The sequence below is a fragment of the Ictidomys tridecemlineatus genome, chromosome 9 (genome assembly GCF_052094955.1).
Source record: "Ictidomys tridecemlineatus isolate mIctTri1 chromosome 9, mIctTri1.hap1, whole genome shotgun sequence".
Classification (NCBI taxonomy): domain Eukaryota; kingdom Metazoa; phylum Chordata; class Mammalia; order Rodentia; family Sciuridae; genus Ictidomys; species Ictidomys tridecemlineatus.
In genome coordinates, this window is record NC_135485.1 from 53,816,822 (window position 1) to 53,837,168 (window position 20,347).

Below are 20,347 nucleotides of genomic sequence, written 5' to 3' on the forward strand. Positions count from 1 at the left end.
GCAGTGAAAAGATGAAATGCAGTTCCTTGAGCTTACTTTTCCCATTTTTTTTTGGCAAGCTTCAAGAAATAAAGATCAAATGAAGTTCACTGCTCTTTCGGTTGCTTTTGCTTGAATTAGTTTATCTTTAACATGAGGAGTGGCCAGAATTTATCTTTAAGATTTGTTTAGTGTTCTGAAGTGTGGAAGATAGCATTTAGTTTGTACTTGGCAGATATTTGTCCAGACCCTACAATATGTCATACTGTGCTCTGTACCAGGGCAACAGAGATGATGATGGTGGTGGTTGTGATGATGATGACCGCAGTTGTTACTATTCATTGAGTTTATCATTGAATTAAGGGCTCAGCACAGATTTTTAAAATTTAGTCCTCCAGTGACACCAAAAAAAAAAAAAAAGATACTACTAATTATTTTGCAGTTTGGAAAATTTATGAATAAACTACCGGGTCACAAAGTTTTTTAATGATAGAACCAAGATTTGAACTTAGGCAGTCCTGACACCAAAGCCAATCTCATAACCCTCATGATTTGTCACCTTTTAAAATAAATCATGGTACTTGTCCTCACAGAACTCGTTCACTATCATTTCCCATGAGATGATCTTCCCCAGCTTCTTTGATCCAATTTCTAATCCTATGTGGAGAAAAAACCACAGCATTTCCACAAACTCCACGTCAGGCCTCATTCCAGCTTCTTCAATTATTAGAGACCAGGGTGTAGGTCAGCACCTTCTTTAGCAGCTTAAGGTTTTTTAAGGCTTAAGGGATTGATGATATTATTTTAATAACATGTTTTAAAGATGGTTGTTAGAACTCAAAGGGTAATGTAGTAAAGTTTAAATAAAGCAGGGCTTCAGGTATGACCTTTCAGCCATCCTTCTGGCCCATTACTTTGCTCCCAGTCACCCCTATCACTCAGATCCCAATGAGAGCTGTGCTTAGCAATTTCAGGCTCATCGGCTTTGTCAGTCAAGATCATGTTAATGATGACATCAATACCACATTTATTGAGTATCTACTATGAACCATGCCCTGGACTAGATCTTTTCTGCTATGTAATCTCTATCATAGCCACTTTCTAGATGAGGATACTGAGGATAAGAGAAGTTAATAATTTTTTTCTGAGTTACACAGACAGTAGCTAGAAATCAAACCCAGGTCCGTCTGACTTCTATACCTATGTTCTTTATCAGAGTCTTACTCTGGGTTCTGCACACACACAGACCCTTACACTGCTCTCACTCCTGTCATGAACTCTGTGTTAGAAAACTACAGTCTCCCCTTATTAGTCAACTTACTCTTTTCACGTTTTTCTTTCTGAGAATGTTCTAACACTATCAATAAATCAAAGGTATAGAGTTACATTTACCAGAAATTGAAAATTTGACATGACATGATCTGAATATATTAAATCTTTGACTTCATCTCCAGTTTACTAATCTATCTGGTTATAGGATCAATCACTTAATTTTTCATTCTTCATGTTTATTAAATATAATACTATTTTATAATTATTCCTATTGCCTTTCTATCTAATGATTAATTATATCATTTTCTTTGCATAATTTTGTCACTTGGAAATTTTTGATTTGCCTATAATCCTATTGTACCTTGTGTTTTTATATTTTATGTCCTCCTGTCTGTCTTTGTAAAACTGTATACCTATTACTATGTATATCATCCTGGTTTAACTTAAGACGTGGGGTTCCACCACTTGTTCCCTGTTTCTACCTCATAGTCCTTGCAAATATCTGGGTTGCATAGTCTACTGCTTTTAAAGGCAATGGAAAAGCAAACTCTTTCCCACCACCATTAGTTAAAGAAATTATTATTAAGATCATATATACTCATTAAAAAACACACACATTAAAAACTTATTCTTCTTTTCCTTCCTTTTGTGATGAAGGATTCTAGTATGATTAATTTTTCAAGAATGACCTTCTTATGTGAACTCATGGACCAAATTCAATAAAAAATATCTTCTAACACAATAATTCTGTCAAGTTTCATCAAGAGTTCTATACTGGCATATTTTTATTAAGATATTGTAAAAATATGATAAATTTCATAAGACATTTGTATTATATTGAAGTTGACCAAAAATCTACTTCATAGCTTTCCTTCCCAACAAAAGTGTATTTCAAAAAAATATTTATTTCTAAACCTATATTCCTGCCCACATCCATGTCATTATGTGTTAATGATACCTTCTGATTTTATTTTGTGATAAATTGGATCATATCTATAATTATAAATTATAATTATGATTACAAATTCAGAGGGAACAGACATAAGGTCCAAGACACAATTTTCCTTCCTTTTGATGTTGAACCACAGTAGAGAAAATATGTAGCTAAGCTCAGGTAAGGAGTAAAGATTAGGCCAGGAACGGACTCTTGGAGACACTTTTTACTCATGCTAGAAAAATGATTTACCAGGATTAAAAAGTAACTACCCTAAGAATTCTAACTAGTTTTTCATGAATGAACTATTTTTTCCCTTTTCCCCTTTTGTTTTTCTTCCCTTCCTCTCAAAATTAAAAGTGAAATAATAGAGAAATCATCATATTCTAAGGAAAATGGAAGATTCTTTAAAAATGAGTTAAAGCAATAAAGTGGTCTCTGTTTTTTATTTATTTATTTTTGATAAATGTATGCAGAATTGTAAGGGATGGAAACACTCACATTCCGAAAGAATAGAGGCTTGTGTGCCAGCTTGGGTGACTTGAATGTGCAATGTCTACCTCTCTGTGGTGGCTGCTGGGTATGACAGCAGCCTGGCTTCCCCTCATCAGCACGTCTCTCCCACCCCCTTCAGCATTTCAGGTCATTGTTTTTGTTTTCTTTTCTGAGCTCAAGATCAAGATTAGTTATCTTAAAATTGTCAATCCTTTTAAAAAGAAGCATTTGCTATTTTATAGAAATAAATATTTATTCCATAGAAATTCAACCATTCTATGACTAACCAGTAATAAAGATTGTCATGACCTGTTTTAGTATTCACTAGTTCTCTAATGGTGGCTTAAGGATCTCTTGAGACAGAACTTCACTAAACAGTCACAAGAAAGGATGCTAGGGCTAGAGTGGGGAGGGACTCATTAGTAAAGTGCTTGCCTAGAATGTGAAGGGCTGTGATATCAATCCCCAGCACTGGAAAGAAAGAAAGAGCAATGTTTGCAGGTCCCTGGATTCAGTTCCCAGCTACTGGAAAGAGGCTGCTAGAAATTATGAAATTATGCTTCACTTAATACATGCAGTAGTTCTTCAAAAATTACTCTACAGCCATTCCATGTTTTCTGATTACAGTCAGTTCCTTTGTATGCATTTGGTAAGACTGGCCTTAATTGACTTGTGGTTTTAATATTTTAGCTTTGAAAAATCCTGAAATTGCTTGAACTTCTTTTCAGAATTTCATGTTGACAACCTTTTGTTGTCCTGAGAAAAGCCTTCCCAGAATCAGAATCATGCTTGATGTGCTCACATTTTGCAGGTCTAGGAAGAGGTGAAATGTACAGATTTCACATTAGAATTTCTCATTATTAAAACACTTTGTATTAATGTAAAAGATTTTTTGCTGAACAATGCATGAAGATGTATTAATTGAATTTTAAAAGATGAGTATTAATCCATGCGTGTAATTAATTGCTTCCAGATGTTCCACACTCCTTTTAAGCCATGTTCTCATTAGTTTATCCTCTTAATATTCCTTAGAAGAAAGGGACAGTTGTTTGATGTTTATTTTATTGAAAGAGGCATTTGCCCACCAAGTTGATACCATTTAGCAAAAATTGTACAGGAAAAAATCAGCAGAGTGTGATGTTATGGAAGGATCTTGGTCTCCAGAGTGAGGCCACTTGCTCCCTGTTTCTACCTCATAGTCCTTGCAAGCATCTGGGTTGCATAGTCTACTGCTTTTAAAGGCAAAAGAAAACCAAACTCGTTCCCACCACCATTAATTAAAGAAATTATTATTAAGGTCACATATGCTCATTAAAAACACACACACATTAAATGAAAGTTGAAAGTCCCCTTCATCATCCTTCATTTATTTCTAGTACAAAGAGTGTAGAAGTTTATCAACAGAGGAAGAAAGAGCACTTATTAGAGGTCACTATGTTACAATATCCTGTCTTTGAGCCTTTTTATTTAAATTATTCCCTCTAGTGTTTATGTTATTGTTGCTTTTAACCTTTATCCATTTTTTTTCCTTCTCAGTTTATTCCTATGCCAGTACTGTATGGTGTATTCCTGTACATGGGGGTGGCCTCACTTAATGGTGTGCAGGTAAGTGCTGTGTTGCAATTGGAATTAAGTAGTGCAATTCTTGTAGTAATAATGGGCTAGTATTGGATCTTCAAAAACAAGCATTAATCATGAATAGTTGAGTTTTTAAAATTATTTAAATAATTTATTTTCTACTTTATCCACCTTTCACCTGCTTTTTGTTTCTGACTTAGTCAACAAAGTTAGCTGGTGTTAACAAATATCATCATAAATATCCATTTTTGAAGCAGGCTACTAAAAGTTCTTTGACTAGGGAGTGAGATATAGTCTTTCTTTTTCTTTCTTTTTTCTCTCTTCCCTTTTCTTCCTTCCCCCTTCCTTTTAAGGGCATCTAACTTTTTCAGGGTGTTCTTCAGTGGAGTTGATCTACTTGTAGACTCTACCAAGAACAAGCTATTCTTTATTCATCTGCATTTTACATGGCTGAACTTGGTGATCAGAAGTTTTGCACTAATAAATGATTAAAGTCATTGTGGTTTATGTACTGCTGTTGTCACAACTTTGGTAAAACCAAACCCTCTTTTGTTAAGTTGTTTCTTCTTCTCCTCCTCCTCCTTCTCCTCCTCCTCCTTCTTCTTCTTCTCCTTTTTTTTTTTTTCCAGTGCTTGGAGTTGAACCCAGATCCTTGGGTATGCCTGGCAAACATTCTACTATGAGCTACCTCCCCAGCCCTGATCTCCTTAAAAAAATCATTAGGAAAAAATTTATTAGGGACTTTGTTTTTCAATTGAGGTTTAATTTAATTGGCACCAGGAAACTGGAAGTTCTGCTACTGCTTTCTGGCACCTTGTTAATTGTAGCCTTATTTAGCAGTCAGTAATGTTTTAATGGGAAAAGACTGCATGTTCTGTGAACATCATAAGAATTTATTTGAACTTCAAAATAGTCCTTGCTTTCATTTATTGAATTTAGATTAACTTGGTTTTAAAGTCAGATAGAGCTGGGCAAGTGGCCAGACCCCCCTCAAAGAAAAAAGGCTACTTTACTTTTCCCTGTTTAGAACCATTGAGTGAGAGTTTCTTTACCGCTGGGATATTTGTTACAGAATACAAAGTGGGTCTCATAGACTGTGCATATTGAATGTAAACGTGAGATTAGTTGAGCTCATGAAACTTTTAGACTATAAATTTGTAAAAATATTGTATTTTTAATGTGTCATTGTAAGTATTCTTTATTTCCCTAAATAGAAAAATATGAACCCACTATGACCTTGAGCTGATGGTTCTTATTTTTGTTTGCCCTTAATGACATGATCTAGAACTGCAATTAGATTCTGTGTGTTCTAGAAACTTTACTGATGGTTGGAGCTCAGTACATGTTAGTTAAAGAATCAATCACATCATGATGATGGAAGAAACAGGCTAAAGGGACAGCTAGTGCTAAATTCTGCAGTGTTGTTGCCTCTAATGCCCTTTCGCCTTTCTTTACTTTCTCTTGATTCTGTCTCTTTTAGACTCTTTTGACAAGGTGGATTTAGCAAAAAAGTTTTGTAAAACCCAATCTTCATAAATGAGAGGGGGCTCTATCAGTCGAAAATAGCTTTAAAGGAAGAAGGAAACCCCTTTCAATAGGGAAATCACTGCAGAGAAGATTGTCTGTGATAGTGTGGTTTACTTTTGCACTTCTTTTTCTCCAGAAAAAAAATAGATATTATTTCTGAGTTTATGCAACATAATTTCAATTCAGCAATGATTTAATGAGCCTTTTCCATTGCAAGACCCTGTGATGGCTTCGTAAATACCATCCTGTTCACCATCACTGTCAATGTCAACTCAGCAGTTCCTTTTTGAAGTGCAGCAGCTGGCACATAGATGCTCAATCATTTTAATATCTGTGTGCTAACCTCCCTTAGATTCAAGTATCTAGTTGTCTCTGTCTTGAAACCTACTGTAATGTTTGTGTGGCTTTTCTCTTGAAAGAAATGGTAATGCATTGCTAGATATACTAGTCAAGCTATATCATAGATAAGTAATGTTGAATTTATGGAAATATTAATACATTCCCATTTTTAAGTTGTATACTTTCTTTATATCTTTAAAATATCCTTGAAATATATATATGCGATGCATAGTATTATCCCTTTTTCTTTCAGGTAAGACAAGTGAAGCAGAGTAAGATGTATGAGTCAGATGTCTTCCTTTAGCATATCATTATTTAAATGGACACAAAACCCTCTCTCCTGAGACTCAGTAGAAAATAGAAAACTTGGAGATGAGCATCTAGAATTTATGATTTTCTCTGTGACTTTATTCTTTGGTGGCACTTTATCTCATGCATCTGCATAACATTCCTCCAAATAATAACAAAATTGAGAGGACTCATACTAGGGTCTGACTATACTAGACTGAATTTCTGCACTCCCTAACAAGTACCTTGTCCTTCCATAAGGACATTGCAAAGGATGTTGCTTGCCTAAATATAAATCACCACTGGTTACTTAAGCATAGCAGAAATGACTGTATGAATAGGCCCTTGAAGTAATGCAGCTGGACTCTCTTGCCCTTTCCTCTCCAGTTCATGGATCGTCTGAAGCTGCTTCTGATGCCCTTGAAGCATCAACCTGACTTTATCTACCTGCGTCATGTACCTCTGCGCCGTGTCCACCTGTTCACTTTCCTGCAGGTGTTATGTCTGGCCCTGCTCTGGATCCTCAAGTCAACGGTGGCTGCTATCATTTTCCCAGTCATGGTAGGCAATCCTTTGATGGAATCTTCCCATGAGGTTATGCTGATATCACGTGGTTATTGTGATATGAAACACACATATGTTTCTAATGTGAGGTTCCTAAATTTTCTAGCTTTGACCTCATAACTCTGATCCGTGTAATTTAAGTTGCCTATGTCTATGACTGGCTAGGATGAATTGGGCTCCCCTGAATTCAAATACTATTTCAGATTAATCCTGGTCAGTGAACCTCTGTGAGCTGCCATTAACTCATCAGTAAAACAGGGTGGCATTATTGTTCTGTGCACCAATAATGAATATCAAATATATAGCACAAAGCCTGAGTCATAGTAGACACCAGTGCACATTAGTTATTTTCAAAATATTGTCTAATAGACCCAATCTAAATAAGAGTAAAGGACTTTTAAGTCTCAATAGTAGAAGTATTTGGGGACTTGTAAGAAATCCTATAGTGCATTAGAAGAAAGGAAGTAAGAAGTTTAGTGTTTGAAGTATTTGTGGTTTACATCATGCCAAGTTTAAGGGTAGATTACCTATCCTTGGCATGATATGATGAGAATCAAGGTAAAGCAACTAACATTCTACTCTGAATCAGAAATTTAAAAAGGGAAAGAAGGAATGAAGGCTGTTTTTGGCCTCGTTACTGAATTTTATAGCTTCTCCTAGCTTTCTGTTTCTTCCAAAAAAAAGGAAAAGTACACATACATAAACACAAAACAGATTTCAAGGCCACCTCAGTTCTGTCTCCCCCATAATTTTGGAAACAATTTCCATATACTTATCACATTTTGTATTATTTTTTGTAAAACTATTTAGCTACGATCATTATTTTATTTTATATATTTTATTTATTTTCTCCAAGGGACACAGCAAAAAATGGTAAGAAATATTAATGGTATATTAATTCATATTTTTTTTCTTAATGGTTCTTTACATGATTTTTTCCTTAAACTACATTAACTTACTGTAAAACACATTAAGCATGAGAATTGACTCCCACTTACCTATTAGTATTATCTACTTACTATTAGGTTTTCTTAAGTCAGGATAAATTGAAGCTAAGCCACAATAAATTTAAAGTATATCCTATAAATTACTGCTTGTGCTGAATAACAATGAGAAAATGCTTTACCTTTATAAAGTGTATTTGTTTTTTCAGAGCTTTGATTTGGTCATGAAGCAATCCTGTAGTACAGTAGGGCAGATGTTGGTAACTTCTCCAGAAAATGAAGAAACCGACATATAGAAAGCATGATGTAGATAGAGACAGCTGTTTAATTTAAGGCCAAGTCAGGACTCCTGTAACTTGCTGCATACTAATGTGCTGTTGAGCAAACATATCTTTAATGTGCCTTCAAAAGTAAAGGAAGGGAAAAGGGATTGGTCTTCAAGAGCAAATCATAGACTGAAGACACAAACATCAAGAATACTCGATAGCAGCAGGCAGCTGAGACCCTTTCTTTTCCTTTATATGGTTTTGTGGCTTCAGATAACATACTTAATGCCTCTGAGCTTCAGTTTCACCAGCAGTCACATGGAGATAATAATATCTACTTTTCAAGTTTGTTGTACAGAATAAATGCGATAATATTGCCTAAGAGTTTGGCCCAGTTTTCAGGCATATAGTAAATATTTGGTTGATGGTGATGATTGAAGTAGTCCAGTAAGAATATGGTCTAAGCATCCCCAAATACTATCTTATCAGAGATGTCTTGGAGTACTATACATAATGCTCATTTTATTGATTTTCATAAACCCGTATGATTTTTAAAGTTTTGCATAATTAGAAGTCATCTACAGGCTTATTTTTCCTTTAAACTTTTAGTTATTTTATTAAAAATCTAACATGGAAAGAAATGGTTTTGAAAAACTATCCTTTCACATAAAAATTCTAATTGAATGTGATCATACGTGCAGGGAATAACATGAGTTTCAGCTGAGACTTTCATAAAACAACAATATACAAAGTAGGTCTCTGCCATGCTGCAGTGTCAGTCCTCATTGTGACAATGTCTGATGTGGTTTCTTTTATGCTCTTTGTATTTGCTGTTCCAGATCCTGGCACTCGTAGCTGTCAGAAAAGGTATGGACTACCTCTTCTCCCAGCATGACCTCAGCTTCCTTGACGATGTCATTCCAGAAAAGGACAAGAAAAAGAAGGAAGATGAGAAGAAAAAGAAAAAGAAGAAGGGAAGTTTGGATAGCGACAATGATGATGTAAGGGGCTTTCCAAAATTCCGAAGCTGGTTAAAAAAGCAAATGTGAAAAAAATGTACACTTTTATGCCTGATATGAAAGGGAGAGCTGAGTTGTAAGAATATTTATCTAGCTGTGTGACCTATCACTGATTTTACTTTCATTTACCCTTTATTTGCTCACTTTGGTTTTGTATATTTTTGTATAGAATTTCTGTAACTATAATACATTAATAATGATATAATGCCTTCCTAAAAAACTCAAATATTTAAAGAACTCCAATCTAATAGATAACAGGGAAGTTGCTTAGTAATGCTGTGAAATATATTTGGTTTGTTATTGAAAATCCAGGATATATACATGAGATAATATCACAATTGTGTCATTTTAAGTCTAATGTGGACAGATACTGTAATTTCTGCCTTCCATAATCTATATATCTATTTGAGTAGCTCTCAACCTCAGTCTTATGCTGTTGTATTATACCAGCAGTGTATTTATGCTAAACTGATTTGGCATTACATCTGTCAAAAAAAAAAAAAAAAAGGAAAGAGAATTGGAGTTTGAGGTCTTTTTTTTTTTAACCTAATTATAGTGGTCAATGTCATAATCCAGTGGTCCTCCTGTAATTAGATGATTAAGTAAAGAAATGAAATTATTGACCATTTATTTTTCTTTAGCAGACTATTTCACAGAAGTACTGACGCCCTGCTAGAGATCTGTAATCAATGCCAAGAGAAAAGCTTGGATTTGTTTTAATGCACACATATGCACATGTGAGCTCACACAGCTTATCCTAGTAGCCTTTTGAAAGGATTGCTAAAATATATTTTCCACGTGATGGGTCTGGGGTGATGGCTCAGTGGTAGAGCACTTGCCTCGCATGTGTGAGGCACTGGGTTTGATTCTCAGTACTGCATATAAATAAACAAAAAGAAAGGCCCATTGACAACTAAAAAAAGTTTATATATATATATATATATATATAAACATACACATATACACTTTCCATGTGAAAAATCTGTTCTGGATTTTTACACCAAGTAGTATTACAAATGGTTTTTGTGTGTCATTACACATTCTAAAGTGCAAATGTAGTTCATTTTTAGCTTCTTTGATCATGCATGCTTAATCCTAAATTGACATAACATTTTGTTAAAGTGTATATTTTTGTTCCCATTTTGCAGATGAGAAAATTTAGACTGAGAAAATACTTCTAAAAAAGTCATACTAAAATTTCAAATGTTAAGTTTTTTCAGCTTTGTTGAGGCACGACTGACAAAATTGTATACATTTAAAGAGTACAACATGGTGCTTTGACATAGATATTTGAGTCTTTTTTTTTTTCAAATGAGCAGCCATAAGTGGCAAATCTAAAATTTAATCCGTGCCTCTCGGCTTATTCTAGTTGATCAATCTGTCTGATTGTATTCTTTTTGTAGAACTTGGAAATAGTACAATGAAGGAAGGCAACAGACAGAATTGGATTTCAGATAAATTGATCCAATAAGAAAAGGCTAAACATACAAGGCCCATTTAGCTAAAGAGAGAAAGAATCTGAGGGAGCTTTTGTGACTGTCATCGTCTATCTTAAATGAGAGCAGTTATATAGATTTTCTGTTTCCAATGATAGCAGAAAAAGAGAATGTGTTTAAATTACAACAAAGATTAACATGCACTATGAAGAAAAATGATATGCTTACACATTGACTAGAATTCAGAACTTGAAATGAATTTCTGGACCATTCAAGATAAAAAAAAAAAAAAGAAGAAAGGTTGTCTGAAATGTTACAATGATTAAAGCAGTATTTTATCTTGAATTTTTAGAACAGGTACCTCAGTTTATATCCATGGATACCAAACTTAATATTCATTATACATTACGAATGTATGAAATAATATTATGTAATCCTCTTCTCTGATGTTTTTAAGGGGGAAAATGAAATACCAACTTTGGGGAATGTTTTAGATTTACTGCTCTAAATGGGCTCCTATGGTGCTCTTACAATTCTTAGATATTGTTTTCAACAAAACACAATAATGCTATTGTTGTATTAATATTTATCACTTTTAAGCTCCATATTTTCAACAGATATCTTAATAATGGTGTTTGATATTTGTCCCTTTTCCTCTTCTTCTTCTCTGCCCCACCCCATCAAAGCAAATGAACAATATATATATATTTGTTTCTAGACAGTGAGCCCAACCAGGCAATTTAGAGTACATTTGTGCAATAAATTCTCCATGTTGAGCCCATTTTTTAAGGGCTTTGGATTTGGAGGATGAGTCTCCTCATGTTCACCTCATCATCGTGAGGTTGTAGGATCCATGGATACAGGGAACCACATTGGACACGAGAGTTACAGTACTACTGCTAATGAGTTGTAGTGGCTTGCCAAAGTTTTGAACCACTTATAGTCATTTCTTAATCTGCCTAGTACACTGTGTTGCTTGCCAACCTGTCCTTCTGTAAGTGCCATTATTTTGGGAAGTGCCTGAAATAAGACTTACCATTCTTGACATTGTCATAGGTGAAGATGTGTATGGCATCTTAATTATTTTTTTCTTTTTTGTTAACTTAAGGATATTGTCTTAGCTCTCTGAAAGAATATTATGGGTCATTACCCTCTGTAGATTCATCATAAAGTAATTTTCATAATAGGAAGTAGGCTTTTTGTTAAAATTTCTTTGTATTTTGACTCTGAGTTCTCATTTATTAAAATTTCAACTAAAGATTGTCTCTTGGTACTTAGACCTAAGAGATGAATTGGATATTTCACTCCAACCATAGACTTGAATTCAATATGGTGACTTTTTTTTTAAGTGGTAATCCTATAGTAATCTGTGATAGTTTGGACCAGGTGGCCTGTTCTTTTAGCAGCCACATGGCTAGCTATTTGATTATAATAATTATTCTGGTTATGATTCTTTGTGTGTCTAACCATAATAGACACTTCCTTTTGTTTTATTTTGTCATGTTATGCTTATGTTTTCAAATATCTTTGGTGCATGCCACTTAAAAAGAAGCTTTCATTGAAAAATAGTATCTGATGGAGTATTAAAGTAAAGAAAGTAGGTTTATAGCTGAGTCTATGTAGTGGGCTTCTTGATAGTGGATGTTCAACAAGTCTTACTTGATGTGGAAGGAAATGTGGGACATGATTTTCCTGGATACAGAGAAACATAAAGATGCAAGAATTTTGAAAACATATTATAGTTTAAGAAATTTTCTAGATTTAATCTGTTTTCACAGTGGCATTTGCTCTACACACATAACAACCCAAGTTTGATGATTGAGAATCTAGCTATGGAAAGCTTTACAACTAAGTTCTAGTACTCTCTATTTGGACTGTTTTAGTTTTAGTGGATTCTATCCCATTAACTCCAGAAGAGAGGAAAACAGATATGGATTAGAAAGATGATGTTGAATTTGAAAAGTTAGCAGACTGGAAATAATTATATCTAAAACCTTTTTTCTTAGTACAATGAAATGATAATATGATAGGTTTGATCAATACTGGGAGATAGGAAGGGCTGAGTAATAAAACCATCCTAAAAACAGTTATACATTCTTTTCACAGTCTGACTGCCCATACTCAGAAAAGGTTCCCAGTATTAAAATCCCAATGGACATCATGGAACAGCAGCCTTTCCTAAGTGATAGCAAACCTTCCGACAGTGAGTAGAACTAACCTCTTGCATGCTTGCTTGAGTATGATTTACACCTGCAGAGAAGATATTTTAGAGATGTCATCTACATTCACTTCCCCTCTTTCTTTTTTTCTATGAATATTTATACTTAATTCTTATAAAACATTACTTTTACATTCCCTAAACTTGACTCTTAACTTCTTCCTTTTATCCATAACCTTTAAGTTTTCATTTGGTAATCTTCTCTCTTCCCCAAGGCATCATCATTTTTTTTCCAATTGCTAAACATATAACCATGTTTTTAATTGATTTTTATTTTTATTTCCCACTGATATTTAGAGTTGCAGCTTATAGTCCTACATCACTGTCTGTTACTGTTTGTCTTCCTTAGGTTTCAACCAATGACCAAATCTTCTCAAAAGAAATTACATCTTGGATCTCTCAATGATTAATGAATGAGTTGTTAATATTTAGAATTTGGCAAAATTGGTATTTTCAATTAAATTGACAATCATAAAACATTAGCAAAACTCTTTTTTTTGCTGATTTCCTGATTTCTTTATTCCTCTTCTGCTATTTCAAAATCATCTCTGTAACTGGCTCTGATCTTCCACGGGTGATAGCCTGGTGGCTACAGTGTGATGGTTTGTGACATGTCATCTTTTCTTTTGTAATTGGGTTAACAGGCCACACTGTGAAGACATTAGTGAATATCTGAAGCTTTTGCAATAGCAAGTAGCAGTTGCCTCTGTACTGCTTTCCACTTTGAGTTCTCATTTGAAGAAAATGCATTCTTTTGATCCAGATACACTTCAGAGTTTGTTGATCTGTTACAGGAAAAGAGACAGTTGAGACACTTTTATATATAGTTAATAATGCAACTTCAACTTCAGTAGAAGGTTAGCAATACCAAAAAGAGTTTGAAATGAATGACAGTTCATAAAATTTGGGTGTATTAGTTACCAATTGCTGAGTAACAAATTACCATATAACTTAGCAGCTTAATACAACAAACTTTTATTTTCTCACAAAGTTTCTGACACCCAGAAATTTAGGAGCAGCCCATTTGTTAATTCTAGCTCAGAGGCTTTCAAGAGATTCCTTACCAAACTGTCAGCTGGGACTGAGTCTCTGGAGGCTTGATTACAGCTGGGGATCTGCTTGAAAGCTCCTTCCCAAGGCCTGTGACAGGAAGTTTCAGTTCTTCAGCCTGTGGGCATGTCCATAGAGCTACATGTGATATGGCTACCCCCAGAGCCACTGACAGAAGAAAAAAACCAAGATAGAAGCTATAATCTTTTATAATCAAATTTCAGAAGTGACAAACCACCACTTCTGCCATTTTCTTTTGGTCATATAGACTAACTCTGTTGCAATGCAGAAGGAATTACACAAGTACATAAATACCAGGAGATGATAGGGATCATTGCAAACCATCTTGGAGGTTGACCATCACTCTAGGTTTAAAGAACAAAGAATTAAAACAGTCTTACTTTTGTTGTCCAACTTGTAACTATATTTTGTAACTAAGGCTAATTTTCTGCTCACTCTTATCAATGGGATTAGATTAAGAATTTTCTTTCTTATTTGAAGCCACCCAAACCATGTTCTGAGTTCATTTTTCATTTCTAGGAAATTAATGTCATAGGAAGACAAACATACATGTGTGTAATGTGTTTGTCTTTGGTTGGCATATTAATTAGCATAGCCCCTTCTAAATATAAAAAAAACACCAAGAGTTTCAAATTTTTGTTAAATTTTGTGTGCCAGTTGTTCTTCATCCTCTCAAAAACTCTACATCAGTATAAACTGAAAGTTAATAGTGATATTGGAAGTCTACCTGAGCAAAAATACACCATGAAAGAACAAAAGCTGAATTGCTTTCTAAGTACTTCAAGAATCCCTCTCCCAGCCCCACCCCATCCCAAGTAACAACTAGAGAAAATAGTGAATGTTGAAGATGGAAGGAAATTCCAGGGCAAGCATCAGACATTCATAAGATGCTGTCATCTTACAGAAATGATTCCCCTCTTGCTTTTCTTATCATAATGACAGCAGTGATCCTTCCCAGAAAGCCTATGTGGAGGAAAGGAAGAGATTGAGACTTAGTTTGGTATATTGTTTATTGGAATTCTCTAAATTTATCTCTCTTACTCTTTCCAGTTGTGAAAAATGCATCAATTTTTATGAAGATTTTAATTTTCACTCCAATATTTCACGTTCACACAGTTCTATTACTTTTGATTTAAAATGTGTTTTTCTTTCCAGGAGAAAGATCCTCAACATTCCTTGAACGCCACACATCATGCTGATAAAATTCCTTTCCTTCAGTCACTCGGTATGCCAAGGTAAAGGAGAGTCCAGTGTTTTGCCGTGTTTGTGTGACGATTACCCCACAGACATGCAGTCATTGGCGGGTTATTGGCAGAACTCCCTGTTCTCTTTCCTCTCTCTGATTTATCGCACATAAATTACCCAAGAACCAAAACTTACCCCAGCTTTTACTAGTAGAAAGACCTCTAAGAGACCTGCTTACTCTTAGAAATAATGGAATCTTTCAGTATCATTAAGTTAAAGTCCAGGATCAATATTAGCTCTTATAATTTCAGTGTCCTGACTGATTTAAGGGTAACTGACATTTCCTGGCATCTCTCATCCAGTTGTTTCCTTCCCTCTAACAAGACTCGGGAGATGACAGGTCCAACTGTGGAGTCTCAAGAGATTGGAAGCTCTGAATATTTTCAGCATATATTAGTCTTATTGTCCTTTAATTTCAGACATATTACCCTCTAGGTACTTCCTCATTTTGTCCTTTGGTATGTGGTTTTTTAAAATATAGGTATCAGATCTTGTAAATTTTTATTTGGATTTCTTAACTCTATTGGCACATGAATCCCATTAACAAAAATATCTGTTTTTAATATGCAAGGAGGAGATAAGGATTAAAGAGAATGAAGGTTGACGTGTTTGAATTCTGTATGATTAAAAAATATTTGACAGATGATAGAGAAAATCAGACTGACTTACTATTTCTTTTCTTTCTTTTTTTTTTTCTTTAGTCCTCCTAGAACTCCAGTAAAAGTTGTGCCTCAAATTAGAATAGAACTTGAGCCTGAAGACAATGATTATTTCTGGAGGAGCAAGGGAACAGAAACTACATTGTAACCCGTTCGTCTCTCTTAGAACTGACAGTTTTGTTGTTAATGTTCCTTTTATTCCCCACCCACCTTTTGTCTGTTTGTTTATTTTTAAATTTTTGTTTTGTTTCAGTTTTTGGTCACTGGCCAAATAATACAACACTTTTCTCTGCTTCTCTCTTGCATAGGTTAAATCAAGACAATAGTGCACCATTCCCTAAAAACAGCATCTGGGGAATCTCCCTTTTGTTCTTATGTTTTAGATGTGTCCTCTGACATCCTAATTCCTGTCACTCAAGACAAACGCACAGATCCTGTCCTTTTCCTTTATTAAGCAGAGGTCAAAAGTATTAAGATTTTATAACAACTTTTATTAAAATATTGAAGGAACTTAAAACTTTAGCTTTGGAGCTGTGCTTACTGGCTTGTCTTTGTCTGGTAGAACAAACCCTGCCCTCCAGACAGAGTCCCTTCTTGCTTATAGAGCTCCCCAGGACTGGAAAAAGTGCTGCTATTCTAACTTGCTCTTGCTTATAAACCCTAATCTTAGAGTTATCAAAAGAAGAAAAACTAAAGGTACTTTACTCCCTATAGAGAAACCATTGCCATCATTGTAGCAAGTGTTGGAATGTCCCTTTTTCCTATGCAACTTTTTTTAACCCTTTAATGAACTTATCTGTTGAGTACATTGAAGAATATTTTTCTTCCTAGATTTTGTTGTTTAAATTATGGGGCCTAACCTGCAACTTATTTTTTGTCAATTTTTTAAACTTTTTTTTAATTACTGTAAAGAAAATGAATTTTTCCTGCAGCAGGAAACATAGTTTTGAGTAGTTCTACCTCTTATTTGTAGCTGCCAGGCTTTCTGTAAAAATTGTATTGTATATAATGTGATTTTTACACACACACACACACACACACACACACACACACACACAATCTCTAAGGTAAGCCAGAAGGCTAGATCAGATAAAAACACCATGTTTCTAAGCATCCATTTTCCCCTTTCTTTAAAAGAAATTTAACTGTTCAATGAAGGAGCTTGAGGAAAGGAGAGAAATTCTTACACAATGGGGTAACTGATATCCTTCCTGATAATGGTAGTATATGGGCACGGATGCTGATTGTATTACCATGTCAATGTCCTATGCAGTATTGTTAGGCATTTTTAAATTCTGAAATATTTGTGTGTTTGTGTATGTGCTCTGTGTGTGGCTGGTGCACATACGTGCAAAGTTAGAAAAAGACAGCTTGACAGTAGACAGAGGGCAATGTTATCAAATCTCTTGTGTCAGTTTTCATAAAATCCAAACCACCTATGAAAAATTCACCAGAGGGTCCATGAAACTTGCCATTATGCAAATAGGGTAAGCATATGTTATTACCCAGACATTAGTCATATAGCAGCCCATGTTTATAATAAAAAATCCATAAGAATATTAACAGCCCATTTACATACCTATAAAGTATTATAGGAATACAGATAAGTCCATAGAGATAATTTGATGTACACATACTATAATAATGCACACATTCATTGGGGATGCAAAGAAATTATTCTTTGTGATTGGGACACTTAGAAAGTGTACGTATATATGCACATATATACCTATTTGTGTTTCAAAGTACCATATTGAAAATTAGACCTTTATTAATCAGATTGAACATGATGTTTACAGGTAATATTTTCATTGTTACATTATATATCGAATGTATTTTGAAAAAGACATTCTACATGATGACTTCATACTTTTGGATTCCTATAACCATGATTGTGATGTATCCTCACCATACCAAGTTTTTGGAGGAGTACAAGAAGCAGAATGAAATCTCTTATTTTGGTTTCATAATATGCATTTATTGACCCCCCCACATATTCCTATATTAATTAAATTGTAATCCTGCCTTTTTGAAATTTTCATTATAAAAAATTTATTATCCTGAGTTAGATGTTACTTTTGTAGTATCTGGTCATCTTAAACCTTTTAATTTTATACCAATGGGACATAAATTATACTAATATTTTTCATTGAAATCACAGTGGCAAATCACATTTTATTGTATTAGAAATTCAAAGGTTATATTTTGGCATTATGTTCGTATTTAGAGCTAACCCTAAAATGATGATTCTATATTATCTAGTTTTCTGTTATCCTAAGTTAAAACTGTATAAGAAGCCTTACTCATGTTTAAAAGCTGCATAGTAAATTCAGCCTAACCCTCATAATGGCAAATTAAAGACACACCTGTTTATTTTTATAGAAGTTCTAGATGTAATGATATTTTTTCTCATTGTGCATCAAAGCAACTTAACTCATCATTGTAGAGGGAAAAACTATCTATAGTCCCACTGAGGAGCCCACTTATTTTGTGACCGGTTAGAGGGTTGGTATTCATGATGTGAACACAAAACAGCATCTTTCATCTACTGCAAGGACCAGTTTGTGTCAAAGGTTTTTATAGTCATCACTTTAAGAGGAACTGAGGTAGTTACCACACTAGTAAACAGAACCCAAGGTCCCTGTGAGCCCTCAGGTTATCTGAATTCTAACTGAATTTACTCATTGCCTAAGAACTAACCAGATTTTTGGATGGTTTTTGTCTCTATGTAAACTGGACACAGTAAATATTTTATGAAGTACTTCTTTTCTCCCTCATGTGAATTTAGATTCGTGTTTTACAGTGTCTCCAAGAGATGTTCTCTCAAATTTACATTTGAGAGAACATCTCTTGGAGACACTGTTTTCCTTGAGAAAAGTCATTCTCTCTACTATTGGTAACAACTACTTGGAATCCTGTTGATTTTCTGTGCTGTGGGCAGCATTGTTCCTGCCCCTTCTCCCAGTCAAGTTTGAGGGGTGGGTCTGTGGAGGGACATAACTGATTTGAAAAAGCCAGAAGACAAACACCTCCCTCTTCAACCCCAACCTGAAAGAATAGGGGGAAAAATTTGTCTGCTGTCCGCAATTCAATTTGTGTGTATTTAAAGCACGTGCAGCAACACACACAGAGCAAATCTTTTATCAGCTATGTATTGGTGTTTCGTATAGAGAATGATTGTCTTCCGAATTTTTGGTTCTTTTATTTTTAACTGTGTTGAAGTACTTGAAATGTATTGACTGCTGACTCTCTTTAAAAAACAAAACCATTTGAGTTGTATTACAGAGGTTGACATTGTTTAGGGATGGGACAAAGCTTTCTTCAATCCTTTTCATACCACTTAATGATTTTGGTGCAGGAACTTGAGATTTTCTTATTTATATTCCATGATATTTCACATCTGCTCTCACAGGATAAGCAAGAAGCCCAGTGGCACCAAGTGGCTAAATACAATTTTAAAAAATAGCAGCACTTCACTTTCTGAAGAGCTTCATGAATTTTCAGATTATGATTTCATTGAACTTCATTGTAGCCCAAAAAAACAAAAACAAGAAGAAACCTTTTGTAACATATACTCATCAATCAAGTTGTGTTTTGACCAGAGGTTTGGATATATCTCATTTGCTGGCTCATATTGTTGTGCTCTATGGGTATATACAAAACTCCTGAATTTTGTTTTCCTAGGCAAATATTGCAACTCAGGGCTAAAGTTACCCAGTGAAACTTTTAGAGCCAGAAGTAACTTTGTCCCAGTCCTACAATGTGAAAAGAATGAGTAGTTGCCTCTTTTTAGCCGTTTTCATGGCTGGTACATATCTGTACACATTACTTTTCAGAATCAATACGCACTTTCAGATATTCTTATTTTTATTCTCTCAAGTCTTTATTAACTTTGGAGAAATGATGCATCTTTTTATTTTAAATGAAGTTGATCAACATGGTGGAACAAAATGATAAAGAACAGAAAACATTTCAATATATTACTAATAATTTTTTCCAATATAAAACCTAAAATTCCTATAACATTATAGTATTTTACAGTTTTATGAAGCTTTCTATTGTGACTTTTATGGAATTATGAGATGAAGAAGATGAGATATTTTAGCATTTATATTTTTCAAAATTAAATGTATACTTAAAATAAAGTAACTTTATGCATTTATGAGTGTCAAGTGCTTCTCTTTAACTCTTCAACTCTTCGATTAATTGTCCAATGACTATTATTTTGTTCTTTGCGGTGTTGCAGAGATGAGTATAAAGATGAGTAAGTCAGAGCCCTCACCACCTCCCCCCTCATATTTCTTTAATCCCTTCAGGCTGAAGGATAAAGTAAGTGTCCAAATTATATGAGATTGTTAAGAATTACCTATTTAAATGTTAATGAACTGCTCTCATGCAAAGGTTCAAAGTAAGAAGAAAAAAGTGTCAAACTAAGAATAATGGGAACTATTTGATGGAGTAGAAATATTTTCACTGTTTCTTTTATAAACTTAGTGAAATGTAAAATACCATC

The 20,347-nt window shown here is 34.4% G+C and overlaps 1 protein-coding gene across 8 annotated transcripts in view; it reads left to right on the forward strand.

Moving 5' to 3' along the window:
• The window catches only part of Slc4a4 (solute carrier family 4 member 4), a 322,941-nt gene extending 302,947 nt beyond the window's left edge, over positions 1-19,994 (forward strand). For 5 of the 8 annotated variants that reach the window (XM_078021397.1, XM_078021393.1, XM_078021394.1 and 2 more), the window contains 5 exons: positions 4,217-4,285; positions 6,800-6,973; positions 9,026-9,187; positions 15,086-15,165; positions 15,877-19,994. In XM_078021397.1, the coding sequence (XP_077877523.1) occupies positions 4,217-4,285; positions 6,800-6,973; positions 9,026-9,187; positions 15,086-15,165; positions 15,877-15,982 (591 nt within the window). In that variant the 3' untranslated portion in view covers positions 15,983-19,994. Of the gene's footprint in view, positions 1-4,216; positions 4,286-6,799; positions 6,974-9,025; positions 9,188-12,747; positions 12,845-15,085; positions 15,166-15,876 lie in introns of all 8 variants that reach the window. The other 3 variants (XM_078021395.1, XM_021731656.3, XM_005333262.5) reach the window with 1 other exon arrangement.
• The last annotated feature ends 353 nt before the right edge of the window (positions 19,995-20,347 follow it).